The 22,500-nt window shown below is 48.8% G+C and overlaps 2 protein-coding genes across 2 annotated transcripts in view; both read left to right on the plus strand.

Annotated features, from left to right (window-relative positions):
* Positions 1-13,021: 13,021 nt before the first annotated feature.
* On the plus strand, positions 13,022-14,663 carry srp9 (signal recognition particle 9). The gene is made up of 3 exons (XM_080024232.1): positions 13,022-13,189; positions 13,441-13,509; positions 13,798-14,663. Exons 1-3 carry the CDS (start codon positions 13,118-13,120, stop codon positions 13,915-13,917), a joined length of 261 nt encoding a protein of 86 aa, XP_079880358.1. The 5' UTR covers positions 13,022-13,117; the 3' UTR covers positions 13,918-14,663.
* Positions 14,664-17,523: 2,860 nt separating this feature from the next.
* The window catches only part of ephx1 (epoxide hydrolase 1, microsomal (xenobiotic)), a gene marked incomplete at its 3' end in the record, with an annotated part of 7,367 nt that continues 2,390 nt past the window's right edge, over positions 17,524-22,500 (plus strand). Inside the window, exons 1-5 of the mRNA XM_080019847.1 lie at positions 17,524-17,798; positions 18,728-18,792; positions 19,114-19,297; positions 20,979-21,159; positions 21,246-21,464. Coding sequence (XP_079875973.1) covers positions 18,785-18,792; positions 19,114-19,297; positions 20,979-21,159; positions 21,246-21,464 — 592 coding nt within the window. The 5' untranslated portion in view covers positions 17,524-17,798; positions 18,728-18,784. The remainder of the gene's footprint in view (positions 17,799-18,727; positions 18,793-19,113; positions 19,298-20,978; positions 21,160-21,245; positions 21,465-22,500) is intronic.

Here is a 22,500-nt window from a genome sequence, read left to right on the forward strand (position 1 = left end):
ACGCAGCGCGGCCGCCGCTCGCTCGGTCCACGCCCATATCTGGTTTTGGAAGCGTCCCGTTTGTGTTTTCCCAGTGTTTTCCTTTGAGTTTTGTGCGTTTTTTGCTTTTATTTTATAATAATTATTGTGTCAAAGAACAGTTCTGAGAGGAAGAAAAAGCAACTTACCATCAAATTGAAGAAGGAAATCATTGATAAACATGAGAAAGGAACACGTGTAGTGGACCTAGCACGGCAATACCACCCGAGCACGGCGACGATACGCATATTCTGTTTTAAAACCCAGAAAAAATGACTTTTGGGTGGTTTTTGGGACTTGGAACGGATTAATTATATTTCAATTAATTTCAATGGGGAACATTCATTTGTAAAACGAGCACATCGTCAAACGAGCTCAGTCATGGAACAAATTAAAGTCGTAAAGTGAGGTTCCACTGTATTACAATTCTTTTATTCAATTCATTCTATTTGTTTGATTTGTTTTCATTCTTACAGCTGATGACTTCATTTCATGTAAAGCACTTTGGGTTGAATTTCATGTATGAAAGGTTATTGTTATTATTGTTGTTATTGTTATTATTGTATTATTATAATGTTATTATATCATTATTATGTTATGTTATCATTAATATGTAATTATTGTTGTTGTTATTGTTATTATTATATTGTTATGTCATTGTTATTATTGTTTTAAATATTCTTCTTGTTTTTATTATTGCTGCTATTGTAATTATTATGACGTTATTATGATATTATGTTATTATTATGGTATTATTATTGTTATTAATATTATTCTTATTGTTGTTATTATTGTTATTGTTATTATCATTATGATATTATATTATTATGTTATTACTTTCTCTCGCAGCACTGCACACAACGTCACGTCACATCGAGGGCGAATGAGGACAACACTTCGAGGCTGCTGTCTGTCTGTCTGTCTGTCTGTCTCTCTCATGTAGATAAATATCTATAACATGCAAGTAAGATGATCTGATTATTTATCTATAAAGATTAATGATTCTGAATCAAACAGTAAATAAAATGACAGACGATAAATACCCCCCCGTCGGCATGACGACATGCTTGTGTTCAGTGTGTGTGTGTGTGTGTGTGTGTGTGTGTGTGTGTGTGTGTTGCAAAGCCTGTAAAATCCCATTAGATTAGAAAAGAAAGTGAGTGAGGATCATCCTCCTCAAGCTGGATTCAGGTGGAGGAATAATAAAATATTAACTATTACTATGACAGCATCACAGCCGACCCCAAAATACACTCCTGCCATAGCCTCTGAGCAAGGCACTGAGTGTGTGTGTGTGTGTGTGTGTGAGTGTGTGTGTGTGTGTGACGGGAGCTGTGTAGACCTTTTGTGAGCATTCTGAGCTGAGCTGCCATCTGTCCTGTCTCCTCTTACACACACACACACACACACACACACACACACACACACACACACACACACACACACACACACACACACACACACACACACACACACACACACGTTAAAGGGTTTTGGTTTTCATTTGGTTCTGTGTGTGTGTGTGTGTGTGTGTGTGTGTGTGTGTGTGTGAGACATGGAGTCATTCTGTGAAAAGTCACGTGACCGTCCCAAGCATCCCTCCGGTTGCCATGGCGATATTCCTCCAGCCCGTCAACCAAACCCCCAGAATTTCCCAGAATTCATAGCCAGGAATGTGTCTCTCTGTCTTGACATCACACAAATATAAATATTACATGTGATGGTGGTGATGGACTTTCTGTTCAACCACTGAATCTGTCTCTCCCTCAAATTAAATGTGACAGACAGACAGACAGACAGACAGTTCACTCCTGTCTGACTCCCATTCGACCCACTGACCGGCTCCAGTGTCGTCGCCGTGGCAACACCGGTCAGAGGCAGCTTCGCTGACAATATTACATTATCATATAATTATTAATATAATCTCTGCAAAACACTTGAAAGATCCTGAAACGTGTGTCACAATGATGTCATCAATGAAAACAGCACAGATGAAGAGGAGGAAGAGGAAGAGCAACAACCTCCCTTAAAGACGAAGTTACTTCCTGTTCCTAATTAAACGGCTCGGACGCTTGGAGCGGCTGAACATCAGGGAGTCTGGGGTCAGAGGTCGGAGGCCAGAGCTGGAAGTTTGAACACGATCTGCAGCTTTGTGTCGTCGTACGTGACGACGCGGAGGAGGCTGCTCCTGGCAACGAGCTTTTACTTCAGGAAGGATCCCCCCCTCACCAGGCTGAGCTGAAGATGAGTTTACAACATTTTAGCTTCTCCCTCTTCCCTTCCTTCCTCCCTCCCTTCTTCCTCCCTTGTTAGATTTTTCTAAATATTAAACTGATGTTTTTCTGCATCATCCCTCCCGGCTGATGATGATGATGATGATGATGATGACGCTCCCTCCTCTTCCTCTTCCTCAGGTGCTGGTGACATCAGGATCCCCTCCGCACCCTCTGACATCAGAGCCGTGCAGCGTCTGGATTATTGATGAAGCTCTGACTAAAACACCAGCGTCCGGTTTGAGCCGGTTCCAGACGCCTACGGAGCCACGTGGAACCAACGAGACCAGCACCAATGACACGGATGAGGGTGTGACCGCCATCCCATAACCATATTTAACATGAAATTCACAACTTCTGTCAAATGTTTTTCTTTGTAAAGGAGGAATCAAACGTCACCAAATATTAATCTACATTGTGGAAAAAAAATGTTCCAACAAAACTCGGCAGCGTTTGGCCTCCTCCTGCCAACGGCAGAAAGAAGAAGAAGAATTAAACAAGAAAAAACAAAGATAAAATGATGAAGATTCTTTTCATATAATGAACGTTGCTCGGCAGCGTGTAACGTAAGAAGTGACCGAGGACGAGGACTTCACATACATATGTGTATATATATATATGTGTATGTATGTGTATGTATGTATGTATATATATATATATATATATATAAAACATATATTGATATATATAAAACATATATTTATATACATGTATTTATTCATATATATATACAGTATATATATATGCACACACACATACATATATATTTATATATATATATTTAAAAATACACATGTATATTTATATAAACATATGTTTGTATTTATTTGATCTAAATTGAAGTGAAGTCCTCGTCCTCGTTCACTTCTTACGTTACACGCTGCCGAGCAACGTTCATTATATGAAAAGAATCTTCATCATTTTATCTTCTGTTTTCTAAATAAATGATTTAATAAAATCTACAGTTTGTGGTGTTTGTGACATGTTTTACGGCGATATTCAGCGTTTGCTTTGGGTCAGAACAGAAACATCCAACGACGCTTCCTCTTCCTCCGAGCTGCTCGTGCTGGACGGGGAGGGGGCGGGGCTTCTTTCTAAATCCACAACCGTAATTGGCTGGAGGTGAAAGGTCAGCTTTCCAGCCTCCGAACCGCTGGACTTTCCGTTGCCGCGGAACGGATCTGGTTCTTATTTCATTTTGCGACGGGAGCCTTCGCTCCGTTCCATCCCCGACGCGCGTGGAGCTGACGTGGTGCCGCTACCAGTCAGAGGAACTGAGTCGAGGCTCTACTGTGATGTCCAACGTCACCAGGAGTCACACTGATGTAGTAATGGTTCTCAACGCTGGGTCCGAGGACCCCCAGGAGGCCCATCCAGAGGGTCCAAGGGGTCCCCAGCAAGAGGTCAGAGCATCCTCCCCTGAGGAAGAGACACTGAATCACATCTAGTCAATAAAACATATTGATCTCAGATCGGATCCAGAGATCCAGAGAATCTGATCGGATGGATCAAACGGAGGCTCCTGAAGGTGGAGGAGGTGGAGAACCAGGAACATTTTAAAACTAGTTAACGAATCCAACAGGTTCTGTAGAACACACACACACACACACACACACACACACACACGTTGTAACAGCAGATCCACCCTCTCAAAGCCACAACAACACTGACCATCACAATGTGTTGTTACGTCATCATGACATCATCTGTTTGACCTCACGAAAACCAGGAACTAGGAGAACAAACACTGATTCAACTGAGAGGAAAGGGGGAAGGGAGGAGGAGGAAGAGGAGCAGAGCAACAGGAGAGGAAGATTGGAAACAGGGAACCATTAAAAGAGAGAACGAAGCTCCATGAAACAGCAAAAGCTGCAGCTGGAGCCGATTAGAGGTGCACACACACGCACGCACGCACGCACGCACACACACGCACACACACACACTCACACGCACGCACGCACGCACACACACTCACACACACACACACACACACACACATACATACATACATACATACATACACACACACACACACACACACACACACACACACACACACACACATACATACACACACACACAGACACACACACACACACACACACATACACACATACATACACACACACAGACACACACACACACACACACACACACACACACACACACACACACACACACACACACACATACACACATACACACATACACACACACTTCCAGAGAATCAGCAGTGACTTCTGAACTTTCCCAGCATGCAACAGTGCTCACGAAGGTGAGACGACTTTCCCCCCGAACGGGACTTTTTGAATCCTAACAAGCGTGTGATCTTAGCGTGTGATCTTAGCGTGTGATCTTAGCGTGTGATCTTAGCGTGTGCACCAGGAGGCGCTGTGATATTTCCAAAACCAGACGCTACAGGAAGTGGCGGCTGTTTCCGACCTTAAATGGAGTCAAAAGGCAGAAAAGAACCTTTGGAGGTTGAAGGTTGTTACGTCATGAAGCTCAGCGTCAACGGCTCCTTTCATCAGGACGTCAACGTGTCTTTTCCACGTTTCGACACTGCGACCCTCCAGGGGGCCTCCACCCACAGCTTGAACACCAGCGACCTGACGCACCACGCGTGACAAGGAAGGGTCTGGACGCGACTCACTGCTCCGATCCGTCCAGAGACGAGAAGAACGGGAGGAACCAGGAGAAGAAGAGGAGACGGGTCCAGAGCGTTGGTTCTGATCCGTGTTCCAAAGAAGGAGAAGAAGGCGGAGAAGGAGGAGAAGAAGATGGAGGAGAAGAAGGAGGAGAAGTAGGAGAAGGAGAAGAAGGAGGAGAAGGAGGAGACGGAGCTCAACGCCCAAACACACTCATGTTGCGTAAGGCAGAAGGAATGCAGGAGCAGGACCTTCCCTGTGCAGGGGTTTGCTGCAGGGTCGGAGCAGATGGACCTGGACCCTCCCTCTGGGGGGTCTGAGAACCAGCTGACACGACCAAAACACACGGGAGCAGCCCCATCACGCATGTGCATGAAGTTGACGAACAGAACCTCCTCCACCTCCACTCCTCTTCTCTCCTATCCCTCCACCCATCTCCTCTCCTCCACCCAGGAGATAATCCCTCCATTGCTGCAGGGCGGTGCATTGCAACGCGACGCACGTCTGCCGCCAGACTGCGCGCGTGCACGTGCGCGCGCACACCGTGTAACTTGGGGTAGATCGTCTCCCACGCAGAACCGTTAATAAACCTGCAACCGCCCCGGTCCTGCCACAGACGGTTGGCGGTTCGATTCCCGCGCCGACCGCGAATCAATACGCGGTGCAAATTGACTGGCGTGCACGCGCCTCGTGGGAGAAGCGGCTGTGCGCGTGCACGGCGGAAAGAAAAGCCCGTTCCGCGGCGAACGGATCGATGCCGCGGATCGATCGGCTGTGATCGGTGTGATCGGTCGAGCGGGGCTCACCTCATGCTCCGTCACTCGCTGCTCCGTCACTTTCTTCTCCAACTTGTTTATTCGGAGAAGCCGCGGGGGCGCGCTCGCGGTGCGCGCGGCGGAGGGAAAAAAGTCCAAAAAAACAAATGAAACAGAAAAGAAAAGCAACGCGCGGCGCGACGCGGCGTCCTACATGGTCTGCGGGGGGCCGCGGCCGCTGCTACTGACGCTGCTCCTCGGTGCGGGAGCGGAGGGAGCGGAGGGACCGGAGGGAGCGGAGGAGCCGGAGGAGCCGCTGCTTCTGCTTCCACCGGACTGTGAGGCAGGCGGCACCGTGCCGCGCCGCCGCGCCGCCGCGCCGTGCGGAGCGGCAGAGCGGCGGCGCGGCGGTGACGCCATCGGGGGCCACGATCAACATGCTGCTGCTCCACGTTCCGCCGGTGGTCGCTGTCGCGCGTGTTTTGTTCAACACACAGCGAGGTCACGTCGGTGTTTCTGACGTGACCGTCTTTGCCGCTGCGCGGCCATTGAAAAGTAACTTAGTACAGAGTAACAAAGCGCTAACGACCACCTGGATTGTTGTCGCATGAGATTGACGTCACGATTTAACCGCTTATGCTGCGTTCCGCTGGCGTCGGAACTTCTGAGGAATCTAAACTTCCACTTCGGGTTCCCGGTGCAGGTGGGAGCTTGGGGCGGGTCACTCGGGTCCCACCTCATGTCATGGCAACATGGCGGCACACGTGGGGAAAAGAGGTTCACTGTGCATTTTCATTAGAAAACACGTCGAACTTGCATCTGAGACACTCGGACGCTGTACGAATTACAACCTGCCGAACAAACACCTGTACTGCAGCGTCCACGTGTTCCCGAACAGAGGCGATGGATACATTTAGCGGAGTCACCGATTTCCGAGCTTCCGTGAACACAGCAGAAACACTGTTGCCCTGACTTTCTTTTAGCGCGTCGCATAATATTGTTTAAAAAGTTTAGTATTGAATAGTTTTATTGAACTTCACGAGCCAAAGGTTAATTTTATTGAATAAACATGACAAACTAACAGCAAATACAACGCATGACAACAACGAGCCATGTTCAAACGTCATATAAATAAAATGGAAAAATACAGACAAAAAAATAACTACAAATAAATCAATAAATATCTACAGGGGAAATGAAGACATGATGCTTTTTTTTTTTTCAAATGTGGATGAATATTACTTAAAAATAAACGTAAAATAGTTTTTCTCGTTGTATATTACATTGACTTGCAGGAGTACACGGCATCAGTGACTGTCACCAAGTCCATCACCACACGCTCCAACCGGAAGCCACGGATGACCGCCAAGTCCGTGAGATACGTCCTTCAGAGCAGTAGATAATGTCACCACCAGAGCTAGGAGAGACCCAAACGCACGACACGGGGAGACGGGAGGCAGACAAAGGATGTTTATTAGCCCGGACGGTGGAGCTGGCCGGGGGGAACCCGGTCAGGTAGGGATGGAGCCGGACTGGGCAGGGATGAGGATGACCGGGAGGAGGGGTCCAGGATCCGGGTGGAGAGACGGGGAACCGGGCTGGATGGAGAAGGACGGACAGCCTTGGTCGACGAGCGGAGACAAGCAGGTAAACCGGGCTGGCTGGAGTTGGACGGACAGACTGGGTCGACGAGAGGAGACAAGCAGGTAAGGAGAAGACGAGACAAAGACCAGGAACTTGAAACAAGCACTAGGAACTTGGAAGGGAGCCAGTAGCTGTACAACTCGGGTAAGCTAGTTGACGGTCTGGCAAGGAATGACTGGGAAACTGAGACTAAATACTGTGAGAGTGATGCAGGTAATTGATCCCAGGTGTGTGCAATTGGGCTCAAGGAGGGAGCTGCAGATGGGGCAAGAGGGGCCTCTAGTGGCGCTGGGAGGCCGAGGGCCTAACAGATAAGGAGGCTCTGAGAACAGCGAGGGCCAAACTGTCCCGGGCCATCAGGGAAGCAAAGCGAGCGCATGCCTGGAAAGTCCACGGCCACTTTAGTGACAGCGGAGACAGAAACAGAAAGAAGAAACAGAAACAGAAGAAGAAACAGTCTTTAATCGTCACACGACACTCCACAACACATGCTTGCACACACACACATACATGCTTGATGGTGCTGGTGAAATGGTTCCTCTGCATTGAACCATCCTGGCTTGTCCTTCCTCCGGGGCCACAGCAGGAGCAGTGGGCAGCGTACGTGGACGCGCCCGGGGACCAGGTGATAAGTGTCCATCGCTGGTCAGACCATGATGGTGCATGTTTTGGGTGGAGGTCCTTACTGACGTGAGGTGGAGGAAACCCCATGTGAGCACGGGGAGAACATGCAAACTCCACACAGAAAGGCTCCTGTTTGGTAGATAACCCACCGGAGCACGGTGCCAACAGCGCCCCAGGCGGGAATCAAACCCAGGACCTTCTTGCTGTGAGGCAGCAGTGCAATGCACTGCACCACCGTGCCAGACACAGGGCAGCTGTGGCAGGGCATCCAAGCCGTCACCAACGACAGGACATCAACACCAGCCTGTGGTAGCGATGCCTCTTTGCCTGATGCGCTGAACGTGTTCCACACCCGGTTCGAAGCACAAAACCATGCGGTGGCCCAGCACCACCCAGCACCACCCAGCACCACCCAGCACCACCCAGCACCACCCAGCACCTCCACCCGGGGCTCACTGCAGGGGTCCAAGAAGAGAGCGACTGACGTCAGTGAAGCAGTAAAATTACAGAGTTTACACAAAAGGTTTTCAACACATAACTATCAACCAGCCTGTCAGGAAGCAGCCTGTCAGGAAGCAGCCTGTCAGGAAGCAGCCTGTTAAGAAGCAGCCTGTCAGGAAGCAGCCTGTCAAGAAGCAGCCTGTCAGGAGCCAGCCTGTCAGGAAGCAGCCTGTCAGGAAGCAGCCTGTCAGGAAGCAGCCTGTTAAGAAGCAGCCTGTCGGGAAGCAGCCTGTCAGGAAGCAGCCTGTCAGGAGCCAGCCTGTCAGGAAGCAGCCTGTCAGGAAGCAGCCTGTCAGGAAGCAGCCTGTTAAGAAGCAGCCTGTCAGGAAGCAGCCTGTCAGGAAGCAGCCTGTCAAGAAGCAGCCTGTCAGGAAGCAGCCTGTCAGGAAGCAGCCTGTTAAGAAGCAGCCTGTCAGGAAGCAGCCTGTCAGGAGCCAGCCTGTCAGGAAGCAGCCTGTCAGGAAGCAGCCTGTCAGGAAGCAGCCTGTTAAGAAGCAGCCTGTCAGGAAGCAGCCTGTCAGGAGCCAGCCTGTCGGGAGCCAGCCTGTCGGGAAGCAGCCTGTCAGGAAGCAGCCTGTCAGGAGCCAGCCTGTTAAGAAGCAGCCTGTCAGGAGCCAGCCTGTTAAGAAGCAGCCTGTCAGGAAGCAGCCTGTCAGGAGCCAGCCTGTCGGGAGCCAGCCTGTCGGGAAGCAGCCTGTCAGGAGCCAGCCTGTCAGGAAGCAGCCTGTCAGGAAGCAGCCTGTCAGGAGCCAGCCTGTTAAGAAGCAGCCTGTCAGGAAGCAGCCTGTCAGGAGCCAGCCTGTCGGGAGCCAGCCTGTCGGGAAGCAGCCTGTCAGGAAGCAGCCTGTCGGGAAGCAGCCTGTCGGGAAGCAGCCTGTCAGGAAGCAGCCTGTCGGGAAGCAGCCTGTCAGGAGCCAGCCTGTCGGGAGCCAGCCTGTCAGGAAGCAGCCTGTCGGGAGCCAGCCTGTCAGGAGCCAGCCTGTCAGGAAGCAGCCTGTCGGGAGCCAGCCTGTCAGGAAGCAGCCTGTCAGGAAGCAGCCTGTCGGGAGCCAGCCTGTCAGGAAGCAGCCTGTCGGGAAGCAGCCTGTCAGGAAGCAGCCTGTCGGGAAGCAGCCTGTCAGGAAGCAGCCTGTCGGGAGCCAGCCTGTCAGGAAGCAGCCTGTCAGGAAGCAGCCTGTCGGGAGCCAGCCTGTCAGGAAGCAGCCTGTCGGGAAGCAGCCTGTCAGGAAGCAGCCTGTCGGGAAGCAGCCTGTCAGGAAGCAGCCTGTCAGGAAGCAGCCTGTCAGGAAGCAGCCTGTCAGGAAGCAGCCTGGTGGTTGTTTGCTTCTACCTTCACCAAGTCTGATTGACACTCATCACCAACGTATTTCAAGCCACATCTCATCTTTCTGAAGACACGTGAGCTCATCGTTTGACATCATGACATCATAGTCATCGGCCTCCAATTATCAAGTGACACTTTCTCCTTCTTGGCTTCGGAATGAAGGTGACGCCAGAAGACGGCGTCCCAGCAGGTGTCCCAGCAGGTGTCCCAGCAGGTGTCCCAGCAGGTGTCCCCGCAGGTGTCCCAGCAGGTGTCCCCGCAGGTGTCCCAGCAGGTGTCCCCGCAGGTGTCCCCGCAGGTGTCCCAGCTGGTGTCCCCGCAGGTGTCCCAGCTGGTGTCCCCGCAGGTGTCCCAGCAGGTGTCCCCGCAGGTGTCCCCGCAGGTGTCCCAGCAGGTGTCCCCGCAGGTGTCCCAGCAGGTGTCCCAGCTGGTGTCCCCGCAGGTGTCCCAGCAGGTGTCCCCGCAGGTGTCCCCGCAGGTGTCCCCGCAGGTGTCCCCGCAGGTGTCCCAGCAGGTGTCCCCGCAGGTGTCCCCGCAGGTGTCCCAGCAGGTGTCCCCGCAGGTGTCCCAGCAGGTGTCCCAGCTGGTGTCCCTGCAGGTGTCCCAGCAGGTGTCCCAGCAGGTGTCCCCGCAGGTGTCCCAGCAGGTGTCCCAGCAGGTGTCCCCGCAGGTGTCCCAGCAGGTGTCCCCGCAGGTGTCCCAGCAGGTGTCCCCGCAGGTGTCCCAGCTGGTGTCCCCGCAGGTGTCCCAGCAGGTGTCCCCGCAGGTGTCCCCGCAGGTGTCCCCGCAGGTGTCCCAGCAGGTGTCCCAGCAGGTGTCCCAGCAGGTGTCCCAGCTGGTGTCCCCGCAGGTGTCCCCGCAGGTGTCCCAGCAGGTGTCCCAGCAGGTGTCCCAGCAGGTGTCCCAGCTGGTGTCCCCGCAGGTGTCCCCGCTCTTGAGAAGGTGTGAGGCTCCACAGTGAGAGCGTCAGGTCCTGGTGACTCCTCTTGACGTTTGATGCTGCGTCCAGCTCTTCTGTTGTGACATCATCCTCCAGATGCTGCGTCCTCATCAGCGTTCTGGCTTCATTGCCTCATTGCTCTTGATTCTCAGTACTCGTGTTATTAATAAGTTGCTTATGAATTCTCTTTTTTGTTTGTCTTTGTTTTTCCAGACTCGGGACGTGCTGGTTGCCCCTAGCAACGAGGCTGGACGCTGCAGAAAGGTGTTTTCCTGTCAAACCAATAAACCTGAGGTGATGATGTCAAAATCAAGTAAAAAAAGGTTGAATGATGAAGGAACTCCCCTCTCGGTGCAGATGCCACAGAGATGAAATCGAGATATTTAAAGAAGAATAAAAAAAATAAAAATAAAAGTCTTACACTAGATTACTGACGTACAAGAAGCAAAGTGTTTTTCAGAAAACATCTGTTTTATGAGAGAGTCAGAAATAATTGGAAATGAATTTTTCACCAAGTCCCGTCTCTTTTTAAATCTCTTCATCACACTTGTGGCTCCAAGTCGCTCATGGATTTAAAAGAAGAAAAACCTGTTTGTATTTTGCATTTTAATACCTTTGACATTTGTTTAAATAAAGTTTTACATTTTCTTTTTGTCTCTTGTGTGTTTGTGAAGCAAGTGAGGAGGAGCGGTGACATCACAGGAGGATGAACGATGACATCACAGGAGCAGCGATGACATCACTACTGGAGCTGAAGTGATGTTTAAGAAGTTTGTTGATGCAAAGCATGTGATGTATCGTTTGTCTTTTACTCGTGATGGTTTATTAAAGACAGGGTTCTCCATCAGGTTTGGCTTTATTTTCCTTTTATGTCATAATAATCAATCGTAGAGACTTTGATGTAACATCGTTCTACGCCCATGTGTGTCTGCTACGTCACCGAATTATAAAATGACATCAAATAAGACTTGATTGGTCCAGGGATTCACCAGGCCCAGAGCGTGACCTGGTGCTGCCCCCTGGTGTCTGAACCATCACACTTCACACGTCAAGCAGTTTCATGGGTTGGATTTAAAACCCTGATTTGGTCTCCTACACTGTCTCCTACACTGTCTCCTAGCTCCTACACTGTCTCCTAGCTCCTACACTGTCTCCTACACTGTCTCCTACACTGTCTCCTAGCTCCTACACTGTCTCCTACACTGTCTCCTACACTGTCTCCTAGCTCCTACACTGTCTCCTACACTGTCTCCTAGCTCCTACACTGTCTCCTACACTGTCCCCTAGCTCCTACACTGTCTCCTAGCTCCTACACTGTCTCCTAGCTCCTACACTGTCTCCGACACTGTCTCCTACACTGTCTCCTAGCTCCTACACTGTCTCCTACACTGTCTCCTACGCGGTCTCCTAGCTCCTACACTGTCTCCTACACTGTCTCCTAGCTCCTACACTGTCTCGTAGCTCCTGCACTGTCTCCGACACTGTCTCCTACACTGTCTCCTAGCTCCTACACTGTCTCCTACACTGTCTCCTACGCGGTCTCCTAGCTCCTACACTGTCTCCTACACTGTCTCCTAGCTCCTACACTGTCTCGTAGCTCCTGCACTGTCTCCTACACTGTCTCCTAGCTCCTACACTGTCTCCTAGCTCCTAAACTGTCTCCTAGGCACACAGAGTGATCAGGACACTTTTATCATTTTCTGTTCGTTTTCTCCAAATTGTCTCAATGCACCAATCTTTAGGATAAGAAATTCAAGGTAAATGAAAATGTATTGAAGAAAGCTGTGCATATATAACGATGTGTTGTCCCTAAAGTGACCACCCCCACCCTTAACCTCCACCCTTCGCTGTCATCAACATCATAGGAATAACATTTGGGAATAAGATCAGCGCTTCCAGTGCGGTGAGCGGAATGAACACCGCACCAAGATGGCGGAGGCGTTTACGCGTCTGGCTGACACACATGTGTCACAACTACGGTGCAGTGACATAATAAAGGCAAACAAAACTAAGAAGGAAAAAGTATGAAGGGAAAGTTAAGAAAAAATTACACACAAGAAACAGGGAGGAATTGAAGTCAAAACATGCAGTCAGTGTGGAGGAGGAGGGCGGTGCTGCACCGGAACAGGAAGCGGGCCGCCGTAAAAAAACAAAACAAAACAAACCCAAGAGGCCCAAGGAGCTTTTACTTTGAAAGCTGAACCGGAAGTGTCCACTAGGCCTCTTGTGATTGGCTGAGCTCACGCTGCTGCTGACGTGGACTTCCGCCGCCAGCACCGGAAGAAATTGTCTGATTTGGGCGTCGATTCCCGGTGTCCCACCCGCTGCGCCCCGCTGCGCCCCCCTGGCCCCGCTGCGCCCCTCTGCGCCCCGCTGCGCCCCGCTGCGCCATGCCTTATTTCCAAACCTGGGAGGAATTCTCCAGAGCGGCGGAGAAACTCTATCTAACGGACCCGATGAAGGTGAAAGAGAGAGAGAGGCTAACAGGCTAAGAGGCTAAGAGGCTAAGAGGCTAAGAGGCTAACAGGCTAAGAGGCTAAGAGGCTAAGAGGCTAACAGGCTAACAGGCTAAGAGGCTAACAGGCTAAGAGGCTAACAGGCTAACAGGCTAAGAGGCTAACAGGGTTACAGGCTAACAGGCTAACAGGCTAGCAGGCTAGCTGCTCTAAAGATGGAGGATAAAACTGAAAAGATGAATCTGTTTGTTTTCCAGGTCCGAGTTGTGCTGAAGTACAGACACTGCGACGGAAACCTGTTCATCAAAGTCACAGACGACGCGGTGGTGGGTGGAGAAGCAGCAGCTGTCCTCCCATCTACACACTAACAGACTCCATCCACACGCCAACAGACCCCATCAAACGAGTCCTACACCAGATTAAAACTCTTAAAACCCGAAATCTCACATGATCAGCGGTGACTTTAGAGTAAACAAACATGGCGGACGACAGCGTTGAGCTGCTCTTGTGTTCAAGAGCAGCTCAAGGCTTCAGTCCTTTCATTCAGTTAAATGATACTTCAATGGTTTTGTTGTTTTCAGTCGTATAACACCGTGTGTGTGTGTGTGTGTCAGTGCTTGCAGTACAAGACGGACCAGGCCCAGGACGTGAAGAAGATGGAGAAGCTTCACGGGAAGCTGATGAGGCTGATGGTTTCCAAGGAGACGCACAGCAGTGCCATGGAGACGGACTGAGGCGGGAGGGGCGAGGCCATGGGACCAGGCAGGGCCCAGCCTTTCGCCGGGGGGGGGTGTGACATCATCACTTTTTGTTTTCACGTCACACTCAAAACATTTTGCAGGTTGTTTTTGTTGTTTTTTTTCCAGTCACTTCCCTGGTCGTAGGAGACGCGTCGGGAAAGTTGTGGTTTTTGTTTTTGGGGATGACGGAGCGACCCCCCCCCGCCCGCCCGCCCGCCGCTGGCGCCGGCGTCTGTTTTTTTTTTTTTTAAAGCGAGCAGCACCAGCTTCTGTTTTCATGTTTTGTTGGTGGTGTGTTGGTGCGACGCCACGCAGCCACGTCGCAGTACAAGCGGAGTACACGTCCAATAAATGTTCATTCACCCCAGAACACAGTGTTGGTGTGTGTGGCGGAGCAGCAATGAACACTGCAATGGAATGACCAATATTATGGAATACAGCAAAATAAAAAGGTGTGAAGGTCACGGTGCAGATCCTGAAGGAGGGATGAGCTCAATGAAGCCACGTTCCATTTAAAGCAGCTTGCTAAAGAAAGTAACTCTGAAGGAAGCTGCACTATTATTATTTTTTACACATTTTGGCTCAAATTCAAAAGTTATTTCTTACCTTCAAGGCTTCCGTAGAAGTTCTGGAAGAAAAGATTTTAAAAATTATTTAAATTCCATTGTTTTTTGGGAGATGAATGGAGAGAAAAAGGAGCATTTTGAGCAAAGATTTAAATTAAAATTGGTGCGAAGGAAGCGGTGTCGAGTGGAACCTTTGTTCAGTGTTATTCCCTGATGAAAGTTTTTAAAAACGTCTTTGTGCTGCTCCCGTTAGTGGTGGCCACAGCGGATCATCTGCCTCCAACACCTCCTGTTCTGCGCATCCTCCTTGCTGACACCACCCGCCTGCATGTCCTCCCTCAGCACCTCCATCAAGCTTCTCTTTGGCTTCCTCTTTTCCTCTTGCCTGGCAGCTCCACCCTCAGCCTCCTTCTCCCAATGTAACTCTCATCTCTCCTCCACACGTGTCCAAACCATCTCAATCTGGCCTCTCTCACTTTTCCACCAAACGGTCCAACCTGAGCTGTCCCTCTAATGTCCTCATTCTTAATCCTGTCCATCCTTGTCCCTCCCAATGAAAACCTCCACATCCTCAACTCTGCCACCTCCACTTCATCCACCTGCCTTTTAGTCGGTGCCACCGCCTCTAAACCGAACAACAAGGCTGCTCTCACTACCGTCCTGTACACCTTCCCCTTCACTCTGGCTGGAACCCTTCTGTCACACATCACTCCGGACACTCTTCTCTACCCGCTCCACCCTGCCTGTACTCCCTTCTCCACCCGCTCCACCCTGCCTGTAGTCTCTTCTCCACCCATTCCACCCTGCCTGGACTCTCTTCACCTCTCTCCCGCACTCTCCACTGCTTTGGATGGTCGACCCCAAGTACTTTAACTCATCCGCCTTCTCCACCTCCACTCCTTGCATTCTCAGCTTTTCTCCGCCCTCCCTCCCATTCAGGCACATGTATTGTGTCTTACTCCTGCTGACTTTCATTCCTCTTCTCTCAAATGCTGCCTCCACTTCTCCAGGCTCTCCTCCACCTGCTCCCTACTCTTGTTACAGATCACAATGTCATCCGTGAACATCATAGTCCACAGAGACTCCTGCCTGACTTCATCTGTTAACCTGTCCATCACCACTACAACAAGAAAGGGCTCAGAGCTGATCCTTGATGCAGTCCCACCTCCACTTTGAAGGCCTTGGTCACACCTACTGCACACCTTACTACTGACTGACTGCCCTCATACATATCCTGTACCACTCTTATGTACTTCTCTGCCACCCCCGACTTCCTCATGCAATACCACACTTCCTTTCTCGGCACCCTATCATACGCTTTCTCTAAATCCACAAAGACACAGTGCAACTCCCTCTGTCCTTCCCTGTACTTTTCCATCAGCATTCTTAAAGCAAACATGTCATCTGTAGTACTTTTTCCTGGCATGAAACCATACTGCTGCTCGCTGATCCCCACCGCTCCTCTTAACCTAGCCTCCACTAGCCTTTCCCATAGCTTCATGCTGTGGCTGATCAACTTTATTCCAATGTAGTTACTACAGCTCTGTACATCTCCCTTCTTCTTGAAGATGGTACCAGTAAACTTCTTCTCCACTCCTCTGGCATCCTCTCCCTCTCCAGGATGTTGTTAAACAGTCTCGTTAGGAACGTCACTGCCATCTCACCTAAACATTTCCATGCTTCCCCAGGTATGACATCTGGGCCAACTGTCTTTCCACTCTTCATCTTCTTTAATGCTGTTCTCACCTCATCCTTGCTCATTTGCTGCACTTCTTGATCCACTATCCCCACATCATCCACTCTTCTCTCCCTCTCATTTTCTTCATTCATCAGCTCCTCAAAGTACTCCTCCCACCTTCTCAACACACTCTCCTCACTCGTCAGCACATTCCCATCATTATCCTTCATCACCCTTAACCTGCTGTACATCCTTCCCAGCTTGGGTCCTTTGTCTTGCCAATCGGTACAAGTCCTTTACTCCTTCCTTACTGTCCAACCTCTCATACAACTCGTCCTTTTCCTTTGCCACTTCTCTCTTCGTCTTGCGCCACATCAGCTTGTACTCATGTCTACTTTCTTCATCTCTCTGACTTTCCCATTTCTTCTTCGTCAACCTCTTCTGCTCTATGCTCTCCTGTACGTCCTCATTCCACCACCAGGAGTCCTTGTCTTCCTTCCTCTTCCCGCATGATACACCGAGTACCTTCTTGGCCGTCTCCCTCACCACTTCTGCAGTTGTTTCCCAGTCATCTGGTAACTGTTCATTCCCACCTATTGCCTGCCTTACCTCTTCCCTAAATTGCATGCAACACTCCTCCTTTTTCAACTTCCACCATTTTATTTTATTTACTCTTCTTTTACTCTCTTCCTCTTCTTGGCCTCCAGAGTCATCCTACAGACCACCAGACACCTACCACCACTTTGCAGTCACTAATCTCTTTCAGATTGCACTTCCTGCATAAGATGTGATGAGATCTCCTTGACACCATACCTACCCGTCACCCTCTTGTCACCTATGTCTCTGGTCCCTTGGCCAACATGCCCATTGAGATCTGCGCCAACGACCACTCTCTCTCCCTTGGGGACGCTCTCCACCACTACATCCAACTAGGAAGCGGTGTCTCGTGAAACCTGTGTGCAGGGTCTTCCAAATAATTTATTTTGCCGATGAAAGTTTTTAAAACATGAAACTAATATAGGGTTAGACTTTGTAAACAACCTTGACTGTACAAAAATACCTTATTTTTTGTCTTGTTTGTTTGTCTTAAATAATGTTTTTATTTGCCCCTGATCCTATGTTTATAGTAATAAGCAACCTCGAAGGCGATAAAAAAAATCTAAACTTGTTAATGAGTCAAAAGATTTACGTGACTTTCGGGGCTTCCGTAGTTTTGAGTTTATTGCTGGAATGACTGATTTGTTCTACATTAACTCTAATGTTTCACTTCCATTTTAATATAATGATTATTTTCTTGTCATTGTACTTCTTGGCATTGCGTTTCAAACAAACAAACAAGCAAAAACAAATCAAAAACGACTTTTCCCCCACCGTGGAAACTACACTTCCCAGAATGCCGCTGGGAACGCTCCTGGCTGTGGCAGGAGGCCTCCTGAGCTCCAGCGGTGACTTTTGGGCGTTTTCGCTGAGTTTTCCCCTCAATGTGCTGCGTGTCGCTCGCAGCTTTCCCAGAGAACGTCCTTTAAACGTTGAAGCCGCTTTCGCAGTCAAAGTTTTTCTTTTTCAAGGGTCAAAGTCCGTTTTCCGTCCAGCCAACGGAGCCAGAAGCCGCAGCAACTGAACACGAACAGGTTTGAATGTTGAACTTACGTTTTTATCTGTTTTCATTTGATCACTTACTAGTGTGACTACAAGTGTTTAAAGTACACCAAATAAACTGTCATACCATGTTTCTTTGTCAGGACCTAAGGGGAAAAAACTGGTTTGGAATAAAAAAAACAAGAATTATAATAGTAATAATAATAATAATAATAATAAATATTACTATTATTATTATTACTATAAATATGAACTACGTTTATACTATTATTGTCATGTGTAGTAGTAGTAGTTGTAGTAGTAGTAGTATTTTAACGGTATTAACGTTTAAAACATTCTTTCTTCCTCAACCTGCTCCAGTATAAGCAGATTAACAAACAGTTGTGTGTGTGTGTGTGTCATTGTGCTCAGTGTGTTCTGGAACAGTCCTTGTTCTCAGTTCACCTCCATGTTTAAATGTTTTCTCTTCTTTGTAAAATGTACAAATAACTTGTGACATTTGTTTGTAAAACAACAACAAAGATGAAAAGAAGAAAACTATACAGGTGAAATAAATACTTTATAATAAACAAATAAATATTAATATCTTCAATGTCTCTGTCACGCTGGGTTTAAATACAACAAAGACATAAAGTTTACTGAATCAGTGTCCGGAATTATACTACACACTGTAGTACACCACAGACTGTGCAGTACACCCCAGTAGTGTTTCCTATCTCCAAAAAATAAGTACACATCAAACAGTCTGTGGAAAGTACCAGGATGATACTACATCTGGAGAGATGTCCTAATATGTAAACACTGCACTGTGCTGGGGAGCGTATCCCACAATGCATTGGGAGGACGGGACGGCGGTAACAGTTTCTAGGACGTGTCGCCATGACAATGAGGTGACGATGTAGCATGTACTAGTACTGTGCAGGACTCATAGAGTAAAGAACACAGTATTACTCCATTTCAGATGCTGTGTAGGTAGTACGCTGGCTGGAAGTAATACTGCAGCACAGGAAGTGCTCTGATGTGTGGGTTAGTACGTAACGCTAAGTTTCTACCGCTAACAACCACTGGCTCCTCCTCCATCTCACTGTGGCTCCTCCTCCATCTCACTGTGGCTCCTCCTCCATCTCACTGTGGCTCCTCCTCATCTCACTGTGACTCCTCCTCCATCTCACTGACTCCTCCTCTTCACTGTGGCTCCTCCTCCATCTCACTGTGGCCCCTCCTCTATCTCACTGACTCCTCCTCTTCACTGTGGCTCCTCCTCTCCCCTCTGGCCCCTCCTCCTCACCGTGACTCCTCCCCCCGATGGCGGGCGCTACCTGACTGCTCCTCCTTCCTCCTGCCCAGCACCATGTTGGTGATGGTGCTGGGGCTGCTGCTGGGAGGACTGATCCTCTTCCTGGTCCAGAGGAACAGGAAGCAGATTCTGAAGACGGAGGATGGGTGGTGGGGGGCGGGAGCACCACCTGCTGACGGGGAGGACCAGAGCATCCGCCCCTTCAAGGTCACCACCAGCGACCAAGAGATAGAGGTTGGTTCACTCACAAAAAAGAGTAAATTACATAGATATTACTATGTAGGGAGTAGTGTACTATACATATTTCACTATGTATGGAGTATTGTACCACATAGATATTACTACATAGGGAGTAGTGTACTACATAGATATTACGTAGGGAGTAGGGAACTGTATAGATTTTACTACGTAGGGAGTAGTGTACTATACACTACCCACAAAAGTTGACGCTCCAGTGATATGACATGATGAAAGTAGAGCATTTAAGTAGAAGATACAATGGTGATTTCCTGAAACAAAAGCCAACAACAGTGGTGGGTTTACTACAACAACAAATGTCAACGTCTCAATAACTTGTCATGTGGCCTTGAGCATCAGTTACAGCTTGACAAGGACGTCTCAAGCTGTTCACAAGTCAACTTATTGTTTGCTGAGGCCTGGCCCCCCACTCTTCTTGAAGGGGGCCCGCAGGTCATTGAGGTTCTGGGGTACAGAGTTACTCAGCTGATCCCATAGGTTTTCTATGGGATTCAGGTCTGGAGAAAGTGCAGGCCACTCCATTTGAGGTGCCCCAGTCTCCAGCAGCCGTTCCCTAATGATGCCTCCTCCATGAGCTGGAGCCTTGTCGTCCATGAAGATGAAATGAGGCCTGTGTTGTTCATGCAGGGGCACAATGACTGGATGAATGATGTCATTCAGGTAGTATGGGCTTGTCACTGTACTATTCACAAAGTGTAGGACAGTTCTGTATTGACTCGACACACCTGCCCACACTGTAACACCACCACCACCACCAAATGCTCGTCTGGTGACAGCAGTGGCTGATGCGTAGCGCTCTCCTTGACGTCTCCATCATTTCTGCTCAACATGAATCCACTTTCATCAGAGAACAGCACTGAGGCCCCTGGTCTCTCTTCCAGCGTCAACGCTCCCTGGCCCCTGCAAGACCATGATGCCTGTGCCTGGTGGTGTGGTCAGGTGCCCTTGCGATGTCAACGGTTTTGAATGGTCTGACGTGACACTTGGTGCCTCTCACCTCCCTTAAATGTGCCTGGAGTTGAGTGGCATCATCATGCGGTTCCTCAGGGCACTGTTCACAATGAAGCGCTCATCAGTGTGGGATGTGGCCAAAGGACGTCCACTTCTATGTCTTTCTGTGACTCTTCCAGTCTCTGTATCTCTGTTGCAAGCTGCTGATGACGCTCTGTGACACTCTAAGCTCAGTGGCCACTTCCCTCTGACAACATCCTGTTTGAAGCCTCGCCAGGCGAGGTGCTGTTGATCAGTTGTTGGTGTGGTCTTGGTCTCATGATGTCAACATGTGAACAGCATGATGAAGAGGTCTTTAAATACCAACTCTAATTGAACCAGGACATTTATTGGTGGATTCATGGATCAAACACCTGTTGTGAATTTTTCCGTTCAGCTCCTTGTTGGAGAACAGCAAGTTGTGCAAAAAGTACTGAAACATTGAACAGTTGGACATCAAAAGTTTAGAGAAGGTCAAATGAAGTTCACCTGGAAAGGTTATAGTGCATTTTAGCTTCATCCTGAAATTTTACCCGAAAGCCCAATATCCGTGTGTGTGTGTGTGTGTGTGTGTGTGTGTGTGTGTGTGTGTATATGTATATATGTATATATATATATATATTACTAGATTGGGACTAGTGTACTGTATATCCTCTTCTCTTTGCAGGATCTGTGCAGGAGGTTGGACCAGACCCGACCCGTTCCCTCCCTGGAGGAAAGTCAGTTTCACTACGGCTTCAACTCCCGCTTCCTCGAGAAGTTGGTTTCATATTGGAGACACGACTTTGACTGGAGGCGGCAGGTGGAGAAGCTGAACCAGTACCAGCACTTTAAGACCAGCATCGAAGGTCAGAGGTGGCAGGTCAGAGGTCGCAGGGCTCACGTCCTGTTATTAAAGGAGTAATGAAGTGGATCCACATCCTCCTTTCAACAGGCATCGACGTGCATTTCGTGCACGTGAAGCCCCGGAACCTTCCGGAAGGTGCGGCGCCGCTCCCCCTGCTGATGGTGCACGGCTGGCCTGGCTCCTTCTACGAGTTCTACGGGACCATCCCACTGCTGACGGAGGCGATGGAGGCCGAGCAGACGGTGTTCGAGGTAGTGTGTCCCTCCATCCCAGGATACGGCTTCTCTGAGGCTCCGCACAAGAAAGGTGGGTCCACCCGTCTATCTGTCTATCTATCTGTCTGTCTCTCTGTCTATATATCTATCTGTCTGTCTGTGTATCTATCTGTCTATCTGTCTATCTATCTGTGTGTCTGTCTATCTATCTGTATCTGTCTATCTGTCTGTCTATCTGTCTGTCTATCTGTCTAGGTATCTGTCTATCTATCTATCTATCTATCTATCTATCTATCTATCTGTCTGTCTGTCTGTCTGTCTGTCTGTCTGTCTGTCTGTCTGTCTGTCTGTCTGTCTGTCTGTCTGTCTATCTATCTGTATCTATCTATCTGTCTGTCTGTCTGTCTATCTATCTGTATCTATCAATCTATCTATCTGTCTGTCTGTCTGTCTGTATCTGTCTGTCTATCTGTCTAGGTATCTATCTATCTATCTGTCTGTCTGTCTGTCTGTCTGTCTGTCTGTCTGTCTGTCTGTCTGTCTATCTATCTATCTATCTATCTATCTATCTATCTATCTATCTATCTATCTATCTATCTATCTATCTATCTATCTATCTATCTATCTATCTATCTGTCTGTCTGTCTGTCTGTCTGTCTGTCTGTCTGTCTGTCTGTCTGTCTGTCTGTCTGTCTGTCTGTCTGTCTATCTGTCTATCTATCTATCTATCTGTATCTATCTATCTGTCTGTCTATCTGTCTATCTATCTGTATCTATCTGTCTGTCTGTCTGTCTGTCTGTCTGTCTGTATCTGTCTGTCTATCTGTCTAGGTATCTATCTATCTGTCTGTCTGTCTGTCTGTCTGTCTGTCTGTCTGTCTGTCTGTCTGTCTATCTATCTATCTATCTATCTATCTATCTATCTATCTATCTATCTATCTATCTATCTATCTATCTATCTATCTATCTGTCTGTCTGTCTGTCTGTCTGTCTGTCTGTCTGTCTGTCTGTCTGTCTGTCTGTCTGTCTATCTGTCTATCTATCTGTATCTATCTATCTGTCTGTCTATCTGTCTATCTATCTATCTATCTATCTATCTATCTATCTATCTATCTATCTATCTATCT

This window comes from Zeus faber (genome assembly GCF_960531495.2).
Source record: "Zeus faber genome assembly, chromosome: 2".
In the NCBI taxonomy this organism is placed as follows: Eukaryota; Metazoa; Chordata; class Actinopteri; order Zeiformes; family Zeidae; genus Zeus; species Zeus faber.